The 19,865-nt window shown below is 37.4% G+C and overlaps 1 protein-coding gene across 1 annotated transcript in view; it reads left to right on the top strand.

Moving 5' to 3' along the window:
* The window catches only part of CPA6 (carboxypeptidase A6), a 264,464-nt gene that overhangs the window by 210,135 nt on the left and 34,464 nt on the right, over window positions 1-19,865 (top strand). Inside the window, exons 7-8 of the mRNA XM_007185024.2 lie at window positions 10,816-10,926; window positions 11,416-11,506. Coding sequence (XP_007185086.1) covers window positions 10,816-10,926; window positions 11,416-11,506 — 202 coding nt within the window. The remainder of the gene's footprint in view (window positions 1-10,815; window positions 10,927-11,415; window positions 11,507-19,865) is intronic.

The raw sequence follows: 19,865 nt of genomic DNA on the forward strand, positions 1-19,865 counted from the left end.
CACTACTATGTATAAAATAGATAACTAATAAGAACCTACTGTATAGCACAGGGAACTCTACTCAATACTCTGTTAATGACCTATATGGGAATAGAATCTTAAAAAATAGTGGATATATGTATATGTATAACTGATTCCCCTTGCTGTACAGCAGAAACACAACATTGTAAACTATACTCCAATAAAAATTAATACATAAAAATAAAAATTTTTTTAATTTTTTAAATTTATTACAACCTGAAAAAAACAAAAAACCCAGCATGGACATTATAATTTCCATGTTGTAAAATCTATATCTGAGATACATATACATGAGAAATACACTAAATGCTAAAAGAATTATGGGTGATTTTTATTTTCTTCTCTGTTTTTTTGAATTTTCCATATTTTCTATATTAAACAGAACCCCAAATGATATGTTTTAAACAAATTTAACCCAGCCAAAACTGAATAGTTTCATTCTCAAACTAAATTCATTTATGCTTGAGTCATATATTCCTACAGGTATTTTAAAATCAATGGTTGAATTCTATTTAACTCAGTGGCAGACCAAAGACAAAGCAAGGGTTTGTGAGAAGATGATCCATGGGAAAACTGGGACAAGAATGCTCTGAAATGGAAAGTTCTTCCAGACTTTGAAGAAGCATAATACACAGGTGGATCTAATTTGGTCCTGTTACAGAAAGGTAGCAGCACAAAAAAAGAAAGAAAAGAAAGAAGAAAAAGCAAAGGAAAACTTCCTTAATTCCCAGGTGAACCATGGTATTCCTCTGCTGCTACATGATGTGAAACCTCACCCTTCCAGGCCCGGCCTGATTACACTGAAAACCACCTCCATTTACATGTTCCCAGGCATCTACACGAGGCACTAAGGATGGCTAATCCTGGTGCCAAAACCTGGCATGTGATTCAGGTGTTTTATGTAGATAGTTCAAATAACCAAAAACAGGAAGAGGAGACTTACAGGAAAGGGAGTTATTTTCTAAGAACGAGCTGATGATTCTGAGCAGGGTAAACAGTAATATTTGGGGACTATGGGGGATTGTGTGTATAGGACAGAGCTCTAAGGAAGACCTGGAGTAGTGATTGTGGGAGACATCCTGCAACTGGGAAAGCTTTCCAGAATGGGAAGGCTCTTCCTCCCAGAATCCAAGAGCTTCCCAAAAACCACTCCATTTACATCATCACCTTTTTCAGTCTCATTATGTCTTGCTGAAAATTAAAGGTAAAAACGTAATATAAACCCTCAAATGTAGGTGTGAAACTCAGAGTTTTGGTTAAGAAGTGTATTACTAAAAATAAAATAAGTTTTTTAAAGAAGAGAACTTAAGTTGTATGTATAAAATGTGCCAAAAGCCAGGGAATAAATAATTGAGAGGGTAATTAAGGCCAGATCAAACATCTAATGAGTTCACCTGAGTAAGCAAATAAGTCTTTGTTCTTAATGGCATAATAAAAAAATAGTTCATCATATAAAAACGATCTGCATTTTTTAATATTCTCTTTGTTCACTACCATTCCAGTAATTGCAATATTTTGATTTGTTTTCTGCCAGCCCTTTAGTGCCTTTAACTCCTTATATTCTCCCATCCTTCTCACCCTCCCCAATCTTCTCTTTAATCCTCTGCACCCTCCAACCAAGCTCTTTCTCCCTTTTTATTCAATTTATAATGTCTTATACATAGCAGGGTCTATATTAATGTTTGTTCACTTTAATTGAATTGAAAGCCATTGCATCCATTGCACTCCACTATTCAATATTTGAGAATGTTCTGGGCATTGTTTATACAGGCACTGTTTATACAGGCAGTCTTCACTTTTCCTGCACACAAGTGCAGGACTGTGTCAATAAAAGTGACCATGCAACCTGAAGCCATAACAATCTATCTTGATAATCAATGGGGAAAATTATGTTTGTTCCATGACCTTTACGTATTTTTGTCAAAAGATTAAAAACTCTCTTACACTGTTATAAATGTGTAAGGGAATCGCCAAAATATAGTGAAATATTTATTACACGATAATTTAAAACATTAGAAATATTGATAATTAAATGTCTTGTTTCTTTGTGACAAGCTTTATCACAGGTAGTTTGGATAGTGCTTATCTTCTCATTATATAACTTACAACATGAAGTGGGCATCTTTTTTATGCCTTGGCAAATTGTCATACTCCTTTCGTAGTTGGGATCAGCTTCCAGTATTTTTTTTCCTTTGTGCTTTCAATGTCGAAAAATACCTACAAGAGTTCCTTTAGGGGCTTCCCTGGTGGCGCAGTGGTTGGGAATCTGCCTGCTAATGCAGGGGACACGGGTTCGAGCCCTGGTCTGGGAAGATCCCACATGCCGCGGAGCGGCTGGGCCCGTGAGCCACAATTGCTGAGCCTGCGCGTCTGGAGCCTGTGCCCCGCGACGGGAGGGGCCGCGATAGAGAAAGGCCCGCGCACCGCGATGAAGAGCGGTCCCCGCACCGCGATGAAGAGTGGCCCCCGCTTGCCGCAACTGGAGAAAGCCCTCGCACGAACCGAAGACCCAACACAGCCAAAAATAAATAAATAAATAAATAAATAAATAAGAAAATCCTTAAAAAAAAAAAAAAGAGTTCCTTTAATGTGAAATGTTGACAGCTTCATTTCTTCTGGAACATTATCCTCCTTTCCAGTACGACCGTCTTCCTCATTTATGTAAGTTTGTCTTCACTAAGTTCCTCTGGCTGCACAGCTAGAGTTGAATGATGGCTGTGTCCACATCCCTGGGGTCAGCTATTTCTTCTGTAACTCCATTTACGTTTGATTCACATTTCCCCTCTGCGTTATCTGCATTATTGCTGCACTTTAAGCTTTGTTGGCCTATTCTCTCTTACTATATCCATTTTTGTAAAATGCCACACAGGTTTATCACTAGAAGACAAGGGAGCAACACAGCTACACACTTTGCTGTCTGTCTGTGAACTGAGTAACACATGTACAGTGACCAATCACACACCTACAGACTTTAAAAGAAGCGGCACAAGCTGTCACAGATTTTGATGCACAGCTGTAATTTGCATAGTGATTTGTAGAGTTAAGACCTAGCACTAATAGCAAATTTGGGCTGTACTTGGAGGACTGATATCATTTAACTAAACCATGGTTACTGAAATTCGTGTATATCAGAGCCATGCAAAGTGAGGGCACCTGTATTTTCTTTTTGTAGGTAAAAGATTCTTACGTAGTAGATTTTAATAATGCCACAAAGCTGGTCCTGGCCTCTACTCTGCTGGCCCTGAGAAAATACAACCAACCATTGTTATTAAGCTATCTCATAAAAATTCTAGAAACGTGAAGTGGTTTTACTTAAGAAAAAAGTAGTGTGGACATGCAGCTAATGTTATAGTCTTCCTGGTGATACAAAACATTTCAAATATTTATCTATATCTCTTAATAGAAAATAGAGATTAATAGATAACATTTTTCAATCGTCACCTGCCCTCTGGGAGGTTCTAAGTATAGATTAACTAAGTATAAAAATAACTAGATTCGTGAACTGTTTTTCCTTAATTATCTCTTTATATTAATATTTATTTCATTAATACATGTTTTCCCAGTTGTTTATGCCAGACAAAGCTTCGGGATGGACTTTTTTTAGGATATGAAATTTGAGTTCTGCATTCTAAAAATAAGTACAGTTCACTACTAAATATAATAGTTTGTCACTTAAAAAAAATAACTAGATTCACATTTGGTTTTCCAGTTCTCCACACTTCATTCACAGAGCCTTTTGCTCATGCTGCTTCCAAATTATTATTTGGTTACCATATTGTATTTAATGAGCTTCTCACAGTGTGACATCAAATAGCTTTATAGATTACGTTCCCTTTTTTAAAAATTTCCGTGGAAACCTCTCCTGCTCTAATTAATTCTCCTAGTATTGAACTGTAAATACCTCCTTTGTGTCAAGATGCACCCACATTGGTGCTACAAATTTTTCTACCCTAAATAATTTTACTCCACTCCACTCTAGGTGAGAACATTCTTCAGCTTGACTGGTGACTGTGCTGTTCCTTTGGCCCCAGCTATAACAACTAGTTCTCCCAGTATGCAGTTCACTGAATGTGTGGTTATTATTTTTAGGTCTTCTGTAGTGATTCTAGAAGAAAAATAATGGAAAGTTTAAAAGGTACCTTTTTAAAAGCCAGCAACACTGATCCTCAAAAACAATGCCACGTTCCAGGTTGCCATGGGGCTCTAAGAAACAACACCCAACCAAATAAATCCACAAACAATGAAAAGGAGGGAAACTCTTGGGCCTAACCTTGTCACACCACACAAAGACTTTCATAATTGCAAAAATTTTCTTCGAATTTAACCAAAGTTTATTTGGTGAATTCTAGTATATTATGTATATCTACTGATGGGGAAGTCAAAGTAGTCTTGGTAGGTGGTAAGTACCAAATAGATTCATGCTTTGTCTTTCTTCATCAACTTCAGAAATTCCATAATCTAATACCAAACATATTGTTTTCCTAGCAGAAGATTATACTCAAAACTTTATCTTTTAACTTAAAATCAAAATCCATTTCAGCCAAGTATTTTTAAATAGATTGATGAAGGTGAGTGTAGTACCTAAAGACTGCCACACTGAGGCGTGTGGTGCATTGTTTTGTGACTGGCTTTCAGATCACAACTACTTAAATCTTCCTTGTAAGCAACAATAGTAGTCAAGAAATTGAACTTGGAAAGCCCAGATGGAACCTGATTAGTAGGCATCTCCTTTTCCGTGTGTATGGGTGGTGGGAATTGATTGCTAAAAAGAGTCTACCTATTAGAAGGAAAGCACACCCCCATGTTCTTCATGGTTATCATATGTTAGAGTAATAGGAAATAGAAAGTCACATTATCATCTTTTTTCTAGAAACATCACCTAAACCATAAAAGAGAAATCATCTATGTCCTATTACTTAAAGCACTGAAGCAAGGAGGTCTCTGAATCGTCCTCTTCAGCACTGGACAGTCATCACACTGTGATCAGTCTCATTTTGTCTGACCAGATGGAGAATGGCTGCGATTCTTAGAGAGTTATAAAAATCACAAATATAGCATATGCAATACGATGACACCCTGTTTATTTGTCAGACGAAGAACATGTTCTGCAAGTCTCGGAAATTAGATCCACTCCAGAATAGAACACTAGAGGACAGCTTCCTTAGTTAATGTAGTATTTGGAAATGAAGAACTTTAAAATGAAGCCATGTGAGGGCTTCCCTGGTGGCGCAGTGGTTAATAATCCACCTGCCAATGCAGGGGACAGGGGTTTGAGCCCTGGCCCGGGAAGATCCCGCATGCCGTGGAGCAACTAAGCCCGTGTGCCACAACTACAGAGCCCACACGCCTGGAGCCTGTGCTCCGCAACAAGAGAGGCCACCGCAGTAAGAAGCCTGCACACCACAATGAAGAGTAGCCCCCGCTCGCCGCAACCCGCGCACAGCAACGAAGACCCAACGCAGCCGAAAATTAATTAATTAAATTTTTAAAAAAATGAAGCCATGTTAATGGCCTAAAAATATATAAAACAACATTTGACAGTTACAAGAAAAAGTGATAAATCTAAAATAATTTAGTTTTTAAACACAGCTCAGTGATTAAGATAGCAGACAGGAAAAATTTTTAGTAAGACTATAGATGATAAGGACTTCCCTGGTGGTCCAGTGGTTAAGACTCCATGATCCCAATGCAGGGGGCCCAGGTTCGATCCCTGGTCAGGGAACTAGATCCCACATGCATGCCACAACTAAGAGCCCGCATGCCACAACTAAAAAACCCCCCATGCTGCAATGAAGATCCCACACACAGCAACTAAGACCTGGCACAGGCAAATTAATTAATTGTTTAAAAAAATTTTTTTTAAAAACAATATAGATGATAAAAACAATGTAATTAATAAGCTTAATCTAATAAACACATACTAGAATCCATACCCAATAATTAGAGGATGCATATTGTCTTCAAGCACAACTGGAACCTTTGCAAAAATTGACAATATACTAGGCCATAAAGCAAGGTTCAAGGGATACCAAAGAAACTATATCACATAGACCATATGCTCTGGCTATAATGCAGTTGTTAAAAACAATTTATAAAAATATGACTCAAAGAAAACTCACGTTTTAAAATATAAAAATATTTATGAAGAGCTCATGGTTTAAAGAAGTCAAAGAAATTTTTTGATATTTACAACTGAATGGAAGTAAAATTATATGTCAAAACATATAAAATGTAGCTAATGTACTACTGAAGGGGAATTTATAGTTTTAAATAAATATATTAGAAAATAATGTGTCCAAATTAATGAGCTAAGCTTTCAACTCAAGAAATTAGAAAAAGAGTCAATGAAAGAAAGAAACAATAAAGAGCGGAAAACAATGAAACAGAAATCAAAGATACATCTTCCCTACTATATCTTTGTTTTATATTTAATTCATTTCTGCTCTAGGCCTAGATGGTTTACTCCCCAAATAATAATAGAGTAATATAACCCTGATACCAAAGCAAGACAAGGACAAAATAAGAAAGGAAATTATAGGCCTATGTCACTCAAAAATATAGAAGTAAATATTAGCAACCTTAATCCAGCCAACATAATAAGAGTACATATCATAACCAAATTGGCTTATCCCAGGAATACAAGGATGATTTAATGATAGAAAATTACTTACTGAAATTGATCATAACAACAACTATATGATTATGTTAATTCATGAAGAAAGATTATTTGCTAAAATTCAATATCCATTAGTGACAAAAATAAACAACCTAATGTAGAACAGAACATCTGTAATGTACTCAACCTCGGTTTCAAAATTAATGTAAATGGAGAAGAGTCAAAAATAGCCAAGACAATTTTGAAGTGGGACAGTATGGGGAGACATCCTACCAAACTCAACAGATTCTATGTAAACCATGGTGTGGTGTTGGTGAATGGATATAAACCAAAGTGTGTTAGAGCAATTCCACCCTTGAAAGAAAACTTGATACTTGACAGAGGTCATATACTACCTCACTAGGGAAAAGATGACCCATCCAAATGAGTACAGTAGTGCAACTGGGCTTCCACAATGGAAAAATAAATTAATAAATCCCAACTGAGCGGCTTCCCTGGTGGTGCAGTGGTTAAGAATCCGCCTGCCAATGCAGGGGACATGGGTTCGAGCCCTGGTCTGGGAAGATCCCACATGCCGCGGAGCAACTAAGCCCATGTGCTACAACTAGTGAACCTGCACTTTAGAGCCCGCAAGCCACAATGACTGAAGCCCATGTGCCACAACTACTGAAGCCTGCACGCCTAGAGCCTGTGCTCTGCAACAAGAGAAGCCACCGCAATGAGAAGCCCTTGCACTGCAACGAAGAGTAGTCCCCACTCACAGCAACTAGAGAAAGCCCTCATACAGCAACGAAGACCCAATGCAGCCAAAAAATAAATAAATAAATAAAAACAAAAAAATCCCAACTGAACATCATGTAAAAAAACATTTCTGGGAGGTTTAAGGCCTACATTTAAAATGAAACTTTAAAATGGCTTTTTGAAGAAAATACAAGATAATAGATTTATGATCTTAAGGCAGAGATGGGTTCTTAAATAAGCTTATACATTTACTAGTGATAAAATTAAAAACATATATCAATACAACAACAACGTGATGAAAATAGAAAGCAATAAGCTGCAAGAAAGGAAGATGTTCATAATGCATATAACAAAAGGATTAATATTCAGAATATAAGAATGAGAGTTTAATAGAAAAAAATGGGCAAAAGTATGAGTGAGCAATTTATACGATGGCCTGTCATTATATTAAAGCTGTTCAATATAAATTATAATCAAGGAAATATGAAGTAAAACAACAAAACATAATTTCATACCCGTTAATTTTTTTAATTGAAATCTTAACAAAACCAACGGTTGGTAAGTTGTAGAACAATGGGGACTCTCATTCACTGCAAATGAAAATCTTTACTGATTTAGACAGAAAATGGCAACATTTAGTAAAGTGGAAGGTATGTGAATCCATGACCCAGCAAATTATTCCTATATATCATAAAGAAACTGTCACACATGTCTAGGAGAAATGTGCAAGAATGTTCACTGCAATCTTGTAACAATGAAATATCAGAAGCAACATAACTGTCCATCAACAATATAAGAGGTAGATATATCGTGCATTTACCTATAATGGAATGCCATATAACAGTTAAAATGAATAAATCATCAACTTAATAAGTGTCACAAACATAATACTGGAGAGAAAAGCCAACTGAAGATTGACACATCATGATCTCATTGGCATGAAATTTCAAAGCATACACATATTATATATTGTTCATGAATCCGTATGTATGTAGCAAAACAGAAAATCATGCAAGGAAACGATAATGTCATATTTAGGATACTGATTGGTGGAGGGGAGGAAAATGGGATCTGAGAGTGATAAAAAGGGAGCTTTAGTTTTATCTATAATGTCTTGATTTTCTTTTTAAAAGATTTGAGAAATATGGCAAGATGTAGTTGGTGGGCACATGGATGAAATATTCTTCTCTGTATTTTTTCTATTTGCTTGAAGTATACTGTGATTTTTAAAAAGGAAGATCATAATATTCTCTCCAATACAAAAGTATGGCGGTCATTTGCACTGGAGGGAGAGAAGGCAGGATAAGATGAGAAAGTCCCCATGCAAGTCTCCAGCAAGTCTGGCGCTTACGTGCTAACATGTAACACCCTTTCTGTGCTTGGAAAAAGTGAGGCTTCCCCGTTTGGACTGAGACAAATAGACCATGGATCCCAATGCTAGGAGAGGAGAGAGAGAAATTACCATGACTTTTTCCTTCCCCTTTGTTCCTGCCTTGTTGCTCCCAATCTCTTTCCTTGCATCTCTTCTTCTTCTCTAGAGTGGCATGGAAAGCCACAACCCCCTAACTTTAAGGGAGGAATATTAGCTAATCATACTGCTTTGTCTCTGCCATCCCCACCAGGAGATTTCCTCCAAGCTTTGGAGGACCTCTGTTTATTAGACGAAAACAAAATTCCAGGGTATATACAATCACATACCAGAATTTTCCCCTAGTTTGAGGCATTGGACTGTTAATAGAAATTCAAGCATGTATGAAAGTTCTACTGAAGCTATTTGGCCAACAAATTATTGAGTCTTAAATAAAGGAGAATTGTATTGAGTGAAGTAAGTCAGAAAGAGAAAAACAAATACCGTATGCTAACACATATATTATGGAATCTAAAAAAAAAAAAAAAGAATCTAGGGGCAGGACGGGAATAAAGACGCAGACCTAATAGAAAATGGACTTGAGGACATGGGGAGGGGAAGGGTAAGCTGGGACGCAGTGAGAGAGTGGCATGGACTTATATATACTACCAAATGTAAAATAGATAGCTAGTGGGAAGCAGCCACATAGCACAGGGAGATCAGCTCGGTGCTTTGTGACCACCTAGAGGAGTGGGATAGGGAGGGTGGGAGGGAGATGCAAGAGGGAGGAGATATGGGGATATATGTATATGTATAGCTGATTCACCTTGTTATAAAGCAGAAAATAACACAACATTGTAAAGCAATTATACTCCAATAAAGATGTTAAAAAAGAACTGTATTAATGTTTATCAGCTTGTGTTAATACCATAGGTATTTAAATTATATTTAATAAAATTGTATTTAACTCATGTCTTATGTTCTTGAATATATCTCTATATTTTCATTACTATTTCTAATATAGTGATAGTTTCTAATAATAAATTGTATTATTGGATTGCTTACTATGAACAGAATTCTCACTGTGTAAATACAGAATGCTGCTTGTGATGGGTTCAGAAATTCTACTTAACTGGATGTAAAAGAAAATTAAAATTTTAAGTACTGAATTTTCCAAAGCAAGATATATGTATAATTTAAGAATTATTTTACTTTTAATTGTGTTTTAATATGGTTAAAATTCAAACAATCCAAATGGGTATAAAATGAAAGGTAATACTCTTTGCCATATATTGTCCCCCAGTCCCCCTCCCCACGGCAGCCATTGTTACAAATATTCTATGTGTTTCTCTAAGGTACTTTACAAATAGACAAACATGCATCAAAAAGAACTTTTTTAAAAGTCCATTCCATAGGAATGGTATTTCAAAATGTTTGTATTCTTAACTTGACTTAGCACATTCAGTGCTCTTCTTTTGAGGCCAAATAGTGCAGAATCTTCAGACTTGGGGTCAGACCCAATCACAAGAGTGAGATTTCAAAGGAGCCACGATAAAGGTGACACAATAAATAATTGTCCATTGAACTTTTTATAGGAAAGTCAGGAGAGAATAGAGTGTCCATGCAATAAGTTCCAAGACTTGAGTCTGCTACCAATTAGACAGAAACAATTAAGTGACATAAATAACTAGCTTGTGTTATGATGTATCATGTAGGGATATCGAAATATTTAGGTAATTGTTTTGTCCACAATTGAATGGAATCTTAAAAAGGACCAATTATACAAAAGCATATCTAAATTGTTGCTTTCTTAATCATCCTAAAGTTTAGCGAGATCTGAAATACTGCCAGAGGCTGCCCAATTAATCTGTTTTGCCACCTTTGCTAAGATGTTATCAGTAATAAATAGTCTGAGACAAAATTCTCCAGAAAGAACATATGATGTCAAAGAGTATAGTTCATATTAGCTTGTTACTTTTTAACCCAACGTATTTGGTATTTCACATGGATAAAAAGGATTTCTCATATTTATTTTCCAAATCTGTATTTGGGATCAATTTGTAAGAAAAATGTCACCTTTGTCTTTTAGGCTCTTCTAACATATAGGAGTGACCCAACCATGAGAAAAATGTTGAATCATCTGTATTTCTATATCATGCCTGTGTTTAACGTTGATGGATACCATTTTAGCTGGACCAATGTAAGTCACTTTGCCTATCCAACTGAAAAAATCATGGAAAACAGTCCTGAAACAGGAAAGAAGCTTGGTGGGCAGCTAGCCTAGTGCTTCCAGAGCTACAAAGGAGACTTCCACTCTCTTCCCCAGCATAGCAGCAACCTTTTGATTTCCTTTATATGTTTGGCTTTGCCTAAGATTTCATGTAAATAAAGATTTCTCCTTCCAAATAAATTGTGAAAAAATCACTAGTCCAGTCCAGCTCACTCAATTTTGCCTGTGAAGAAATGAGGCCAAGAGAAGGTAAGAGAAAAGTTTGTGGCAGAAATTGGAGCATGAACCTGAGTCTCCGATGCTAATCCTGTCCTCTTCCCACTCCCTGGACTTGTTTATTCCCAAGGGAACTCTCCCTCCCCCTCCATGCTGTGATTCATTCACTGACTGAGCTACTAAAACGAATGGGAATAACCTCTTAAGTGTTTTTTCTGCACCTCTTTTTTTAATTACATCTAGGATCGATTTTGGAGAAAAACAAGGTCAAGGAACTCAAGGTTTCGCTGCCGTGGAGTGGATGCCAATCGAAACTGGAGGGTGAAATGGTGCGGTAAGTTGGGGATTAATAGGGATTCGGATCCAAAGGTATCCATATCTTTCACTCTCAAAAATGATGAGCCCACTGGGACTCCAATGTAAGACTGATGTCTTTGTGTATGTGAAAACCTCCTACGTTGTACATTGTAGCTATAATTTGCAAAAGGAAATGAAAGCATTTTTATAAAAATACAAAAGAATCAAGGATTTAAATCTGTCAACCCAATCCTGAAAATTGAAAACTTAAACACAGATGTAAAAGCAGAAAACTAAGGAATATTTGTCATTCAGAAACTAAAACAGGAACTGTGGTATGTAGTATAAATCCAGTGAAATGTATTCATCCTTTCACTGAGGGTAACACTGATCCTGCCTTCATCTGTCTACGATGATCAGAGCTGCCAAATCCTTGTCTAGAATCTACCAACCTGCCAATCATACACTGATTGGCCACTCACGTGGCGAATATATTTCCACTGCATTCCATGTTTCATAATAGTTACCATTCAAGTAAGGAGAGGATGTCATTTTAAGGAAGGAAACTCTTGTGGCAAAATAAAGAAGCAGGTAGTAGCAAAAGAGAAAGAGAGAAACAGAAAATTAGCCATAGCTAGCGTAGAAGATGGGTAGTATACTTCTAACCCATCTTGGGTTTTCGGCTGGGGCTCTTAAACAGAAAGACAGAGTAACAAGAGAAAAATGGTTTATTAACGTGCGCTGCACATGTCACATGGAAGAAACCTCATGAAAAGTAACTCAAAGTGGCAGCTTAGAACACCAGCTTATATAGTGTCTTCAACAAAGAGCAATAAACTGGTAGAGAAACGATAGTACAAAGGAATACAGTTTTAGGCTTCCAAAGGCAGCCAACTGTGGGGAGGTAAATATACGAGAGGTAACTAATGCAGGAAGGTTTTTTTTGCTGATTCCTGTGGTGCTGTCTCTGGGTTAAGAGTCTGTCTCCAGTAGGAGAATTTATGTCCTGTCTTTAGGCAGAAAAGGGGAGGGAGGAGAGAGCTTTTCCTGCATTTCCTGCTGCTTAATTGCCTTGGGCTCGAAATAATTTTTATGTCAAAGAGGCATATTTGGGGGTGACATATTCTGGTTTCCTTCACTAGTTATTGTACTTGGTAACAGCGGGGAGGGAAAGGAGAAGTGTTACCCACATGCAGTTGTAAGGAGCTGCCCTTTCTCGGTGTCCTTTCTTAGCACCCTCAAAGTATAGACCGTTGTGTAACAGAAAGTCTTCCGTGAGTCTCTTAGAAATGAAGCCCATGACAAAAGCCCTCCTTCTATGAGGCTTTGGTTCTGTAACTAGATGCCACTCCTCCCATTCCCACCAGCATCCAGTGGAATAACTGCGTGTGGCTGAGACTTCTTCCACAGAACCCTCCAGGCAACCTCTTTAATCAGTTAGAATTGGTAAATCAGAACATGGTAGAGCAGAAACAATATGGTTCTAGAATATGACAGATACATGGTTTCATTCTACCATTATTAGCTCAATGATTTGGATGATTTTCTTCAATCTACCAAATTAATAATAATACCCACCTCACAGGGTTCTTACGGAAATTAAAGGACTTTACATATGCTTAATGACTGATTCAGTCCTAGCTCCAAAAAGGGGTCTACATCTCAGTGACCCAACCCTTCTCCCCCACCCTCCAGAACAGTCAATTCACCTCTGAGCCTCAGGTCAGTTGTCTGTGAAACTACCTCTTTCCTTCAGGAGAGGGTTGTGATGATGAGCCATGAGGTAAGCTTTAAAGTGTTTGCACTTATGAGAGAAGGAAAAGCATTGCATAAATACTATAAAGTGGTATTATTGATGGCTGTATAGATTGAGAAATTTTTTTCTTCAGCCTGGACTGACAGCAAACTTGTTCAGATTAACTCCCTGATGCCACTAATTTTTTAAAAATGCTCTTTTGTCCATCCCTGAGATGGGGCCATTTTGCATGCTCATAACTGTGTGTCCCGTTTCACTAGCTGGCAGGTACCCACATCCATAGGTGTGTCATGGGCGTGATACCCACAATCACCTGAGTACCAGGAATGGTAACTGAGCTGAGCCACGCTAGCAGGCCAGCCAGCTCTGCCGGTGTAAAGCTAGACTCTTGTTTATATACGGTTACAAAGTAGTGGCTTGCTTCCCTCTGTTCTTCTTCCTTTCCCCAGCCTGTTTCCTTCATACATACACCTTCTTTGATTTCTTAGTTCCCAACTGCGGTCCCAACTGGAATTCCTTTGATTCTCCCCATTTTTGAATCGTTCTGATTCTTTCTGTGAGTCGGCACTCAAGATGAACAGGGGATTTTTGTCAAATGTCAGTTGCAAAAATGACCTTGATAGACCGTTGTAAATGATGTAGGAATGCAGACTGCCTGGCTGGGCCCATCTCCTTCCCCGCAAGGTCTCCTAAATAGATTCAGCTGACCTGACAGGCAGGCAAGCTGTGGCTTGCCCCTCACAGCATCAAATCCATCTCCCCACAGCTCTTTGCCTGGTTAAGGGGACAGTGAACCTCACTGAGGGAACCACTCTTCGATCAAGGGTATTGAAGTAAATGAAATCCCTAAGTGAACCTCCAAACAAACATCCATAATATAATTGATATAGAAATGCCCAGGACCACTGAAAACACTATAGAGTCAACATTGAACTGACAAAAACAAATGTTTCCTTCTCTGAAACTGGTGAGTCTCAGACTTAAAAGAGGAGATCATGAAACTGCTCTTAATCATGAACAAGTCTGAGGACTCGCATATGACAGCGTGAAGCTTTAGTGCATTCAATGTGGAGTAGGCAAGACAGCTTAGAGCATACACATGGAAACAGGAACATTTTTCCAATACTTCAGCACTCCCCCTGGGGGCTTTCAGGCCATGAAATACATATCATTGCTCTGAAAGCCCAGCAGAGGGACTCAACAAGTCAGAGTAGTGGTGGGAACCAAGAATAAATAGATAAATGTCATTCATTCATTTGCCAAAGTTAATTGAGCACATACTCTCTGCTAGACACTGTATTGTTGTTTTTTCCTTCCTCTGTGCACTCTTTTTAGAGGGCACTGTGAGCACAGATTTTTCCAAATTGGAATAAATCAAGGAGAAAAGCAAAGGGTTTGGATGATTTTCGTACTAAGCGTCAATCTGTGAATAATTCAAGTGTTGCCTGAATGTAAATTACTATTAGGACAACCTACACATGGGAGAACATGTTTGCAAATCATATATTCTGATAAGGGACTCAGAACTCTTACAACACCACAATAAAAAGACAACGCAATTTTAAGTGCATAAATGATTTGAAAAGACATTTCTCCAAAGAAGATATACAAATGGGAATAAGCACATAAAAAGATGCTCAACATCATTAGCCATCAGGAAAATGCACATCAAGATACCACTTCACACCCACTAAGATGGCTATAATAAAAAAGACAGACAATAGCAAGTGTTAGTGAGGGTGTGGGAAAAATTGGAACACTCATACTTGCTGGTGGGAATGTAAAATGTGACCACTTCGGAAAAATGTTTAATTGTTCCTCAAATGTTAAACAGAGAGTTACCACATGACCTAGCAATTCTATTCCTAGGCATATACCCACAAGAAATGAAAACATGTGTCCATACAATACTTGTACATGGACGTTTATAGCAGCATTATTCATAATAGCCAAAAAGTATAAAAAACCCAAATGGCTATCGACTGATGAACAGATAAATGAAATATGGTATATCCATACAATAGAATATTATTTGGCCATAAAAAAGAATTAAGTACTGATATATGCTGCAACATGGATGAACCTTGAAAATATGCTAAGTGAAATAAGTCAGTCACAAAATAACAAATATTGTATGATTCTTTTTATATAAAATGTCCAGAATAGGCAAATCCATAGAGACAGAGTGGATTAGTGGTTGCCAAGGGTGAGGGAGAGGGAGTAGTGGCTGCTAATAAGGGGTAAGGGGTTTCTTTGGGGAATGATGAAAATATTTTTTAATTAGATAGTGGTGATGATCGTGAATATACTAAAATTCACTTAATTGTACACTTCAAAAGAGTGAATTTTATGGGATGTAATTATAGCTCAATAAAACTGTTATAAGGAATTTTAATTACCATTTAGGGCCAAATTAGGCATTTACTAAAATACAACTACTCTTTTTAGAACACTCAATTACCTAATATTGTAAATTACAGGTAATATGGAGAAAACCGTGTTTTTTAGGAGCCCAATCACATATGCCCCTCTCCACATATGCCCTTCTCCTCCCAGTACCCCCTCACTCTATCAACATAAGAGGGGTCTGTTTCGGTTGGGCAAATATTTTGCTAGATCACCTGAGATGAAAAGGGAAACTACTACCTAGTGGTTGTTTCCAGCCAATGCCTGTGAAAGTACAAGAGAAGTTCACTGGCCTGCTTTCCAGTGAAAAAGGAAAGTTCCTCCAGAGGAGAGGAGAGTTCCTCCAGCTGAAGGGCTTTAGTTTTTAGAGAACTATTCTAGCTAAGAACCTGGGCTGAATTGCTATAAAGATATAGGGAATTTCAGAGAACTGGGGGCAAGGAGAGGGAAAGAAAACAGAGGTAATGTTGCTAGGATATCTAGAAAGGGATTTGGAATTCCAGGATGTCTAGTGAGGATTTTAATTAAATTTTGCTGTGAAGTATGTAAATTCTCTTAAGTATGTATTCCATAACCACCACCACTGTCATATTCGGTACAAGCTACTTTACTTACTAAGGCTTTGGGGAATTGGGTCTGCTATTTGGAGCTATGAGGAAGTGCTGAGTCTGGCCTCCAGGTAAGCTCAGGGAGAGAACTATTCCACATCGAATTTCCAGAGGCATGGAATTCACAACAGGAGTGCAAGTGAATTTACATCATCAGAGATTTACGGACAAGAGTTGGATAACTTTGGGCTCAGAGTGATGAATTAAACATCAACTACATGGTCAAACTAGACCCTTAAGATCCCCGTCACCTCTGCTAAGGGTGATTCTAACATGTTACATGTAAACCCAGTTTTAAATTAAAACAAATGCATTGAGCACCTTCATTCTTTCCAGGATAGAAGATCACAAGGCTAAACTGCAAATCCCTCTAAGACTTCAAGAAAATACAAAAACTTTCATTTTCTTCTCTCGTGATTCAAACACATATTTTCAAGCTAATCCACCACTAAAAAGAGCTATCTTATTTTATCTTTTGTAAAATCACTTTTAAATCCAATTTTTCCTAACCCAGATACTGATTATATGCAAAACTCACTTCATCTCCCTGTTTTATATTTCATGTTCCTTGTGCAAAACACACCCAATGCTTTTAAAAATGAGCTTTTTGTAACCACAGATTAAATAATGTTTGTTATTGATTGTGTGGGTGTATGTGTACACAAAATGATATACTGTTTTATTTCTCTGATCATTCTTCTGGGTAAATATGTAAGAATTTGCATGTGAATAACAATATCTTTATTTATAACATCTATTCCAACATAATGAACAAATATCTTTGTTGAAGCTTTTGAAAATGATGTTACCAAGTTTAAAAACCTTTTACAAATAGCTCATCTTCAAAAATCACTGAAGTAATACAGGAAAATGATATTTTTGAAGCGAGGCATGATGGATGTGACAGAATTACTCGCTTGGCTCCTGGGACACTGAGCTACTGGATTTTCATTTGGCAATGATTTTTAAGTCCAGTAATTTTATTGTACTTGTTTCAGCAGATAACCCTCCCACGCTGCTAAATCTGTAGGAGACCTCTAGTCTTACGCTGGACATATGAGTAAGGATTCTAAAGCTTTTACCAACTAATTCTTGTTCCCTTATGCTGGTTGCTCTTCAGCATTATTGGATTTCTGAGTTCACCAAAAACAAACTACATCTGTCTGATCATTTTCCTCCAGCTATATCATTTGCATTTGACAAGTCATATAATTTTTTTATTTTCATAAATTTCATGCGTATCTAATCGCTTTGAATGTTTTGGTCCTTGTTACTGTTTTTAACTTCACTACTGCATTACCATCTTCCTTCTGGATCACTAATGTTAAATATTTTCCTTGTTTCAGATTCCCATTTCCTTTCAATCTATATGCTTATTTTTAATCAAAACTCCTTCTGAAGTAACTTTTCTATTCCTAAAGTAATCTCTTTTGAATGCTATTCTTACATGCAGAGATAAGAAAACAGTGATATTCTTTTTATCCACCACTTTTTATAATTGTTTGAAAAGCTGTGATGTGCTGAATAATGACATGAAACACATGGGCAGTCACCTTGCCTTCACACTGTCTTCTAGTATAGCATTTCCCAAATTACACAAAACCATAGCACTCCCCAAGCCACACAAAACCCTTGTGAACTTCAGAACCCCAGTGGTCAGGAGAAGTTATTAGGTACCCCCCAAAATAACTATCTTCATCTATTCAGGCTGCTATAACAAAATACAGTTGACCCTTGACCAACACAGGGGTTAGGGGTGCCGACCTTCCGCACAGCTGAAAGTCTGAGTATAACATACAGTCTGCCCTCTATATCTGTGGTTCCTCCAAATCAGAGGTTCTGCATCAGAGGACTCAACCAACCAGGGATCATGTAGTGCTATAGTATTTACTATTGAAAAAAATCCACATATAAGTGAACCCATGCAGTTCAAAACCTGTGTTGCTCAGGGGTCAACTGTACAAGAGCCTGACTGGCTTATAAAAAACAAACATTTATTTCTCACAGTTCTGCAGGCTGGGAAGTGCAGGATCATGGTGCCAGCAGATTCAGTGTTTAGTGAGGGCTTCCTGGTTCACAGGTAATGCCTTCTCACTGTGTTCTCACTTGATGGAAGGTGCTAGGGAGCTCTCTGGGGTCTCTTTGATAAGGTCACTAATCTCATTCATGAGAGCTCCACCCTCATGACCTAATTACCTCCCAAAGGCCCCACCTCCTAACACCATCACATTGGGCATTAGGATTTCAACATATGAATTTGGTGGCGGGGGTGGGGGCGGGACACAAACATTTAAACCGTAGCAATAACTGATACTAATGATGGTAGTATTTTTAAGTTGTAAGAAAAAAAGATTTTTTTTTCACAACCTAAGAAAAAATACCAAATACATTTTATATAGTTGTCATCTCAGAGGTTATCAGATGAGTGACTAAATTCATTCATTAATTTATGCAACTACTATTTTCTGAGCTGATTACTGGGGAAACAGTGGTAAACAAAACAAAGTCAGTTGTCATACATGCTATGAAGAAAAATATAATACCAGGAAAGTAATAAAGAGTGACATGGTGGGGGTGGGTTAACTGTTTTAGGTGGCATAGGGAAGACGATCTCATCATAAGATGAGACTTGAGAGTGAAGGAGGTCTGGGGAAAGAGCAGGTAGAAGGAACGATAGTGTAAAGGATTTCAGTTGGGAGCATCTTTGGTGAGTTTATGGAAGAGCAAGGAGGGCTGCATGGCTGGAACTGAGTGAGGGAGGAAGGAGGAGGGAGGAGAGAAGGGTAGGAGGTGGCATCAGAGAAGTAGCCAGAGGGAAGCTGATATAGGTCCAGCACCTTAGGAAGGACTTCGGGTTTTGCTCTGAATGGGATGGGAAATCACCGGAGAGTTTTGAATTGAGAAGTGATATGACCAAATGAACTTTTTAAGGTAATCATTCTGGCTCTGTACTAAATGGATTGTTGAGGACAGATATTTGGATTCAAATTATACTTTCCCATTTGAAAGCATTGATTTCAAAATATAATAAAAAGTCTAACCTAAGAATATTATTCTCATCTTTAGACAACCATGGCATATACCACAATGAATTCTAAATGTTAATGTATCTTTATTATATAAAGAACTAAGTGTTTGTTTTTTAAAAGGAACCAAAGTAAAGATAAGCAACCATGTGAGAAAAAAATACATTTGCAGTAAATAAAGCATAGGAAGTTTTACTATCATTTTTATATATACACTTCAGAACCGAACATTACATAATAAAAATAATTTTAAGAGTCCATGGAAACTGTAAAGAAAAACTCCAAGACTCTAGAAGTTGAAATTTTAAAAACAGTCATAATTCATGAAAATAAAGCAATATGGTAAAGTGGGCAACCTCCTAGTAATCAAAGAACAATATTAAAATAAAACAAGATAACATTTCATCTATTAAATTATTCCCACAAATGTTTGATGTGATAACCTAATCTGGAAGCAATGGTAAAATTGGGAGAGCATGTACCTCTGGGGGCATTAAAAAGCAGTTTGACCGCACATCAAAAATGCCCTTCATTCCTCCATTCATTCAAAAAAAAATTAAAAGGTACCACATGCATTCTATTTGTCACACTAGGCTAGGC

This window comes from Balaenoptera acutorostrata, chromosome 17 (assembly GCF_949987535.1).
Source record: "Balaenoptera acutorostrata chromosome 17, mBalAcu1.1, whole genome shotgun sequence".
In the NCBI taxonomy this organism is placed as follows: domain Eukaryota; kingdom Metazoa; phylum Chordata; class Mammalia; order Artiodactyla; family Balaenopteridae; genus Balaenoptera; species Balaenoptera acutorostrata.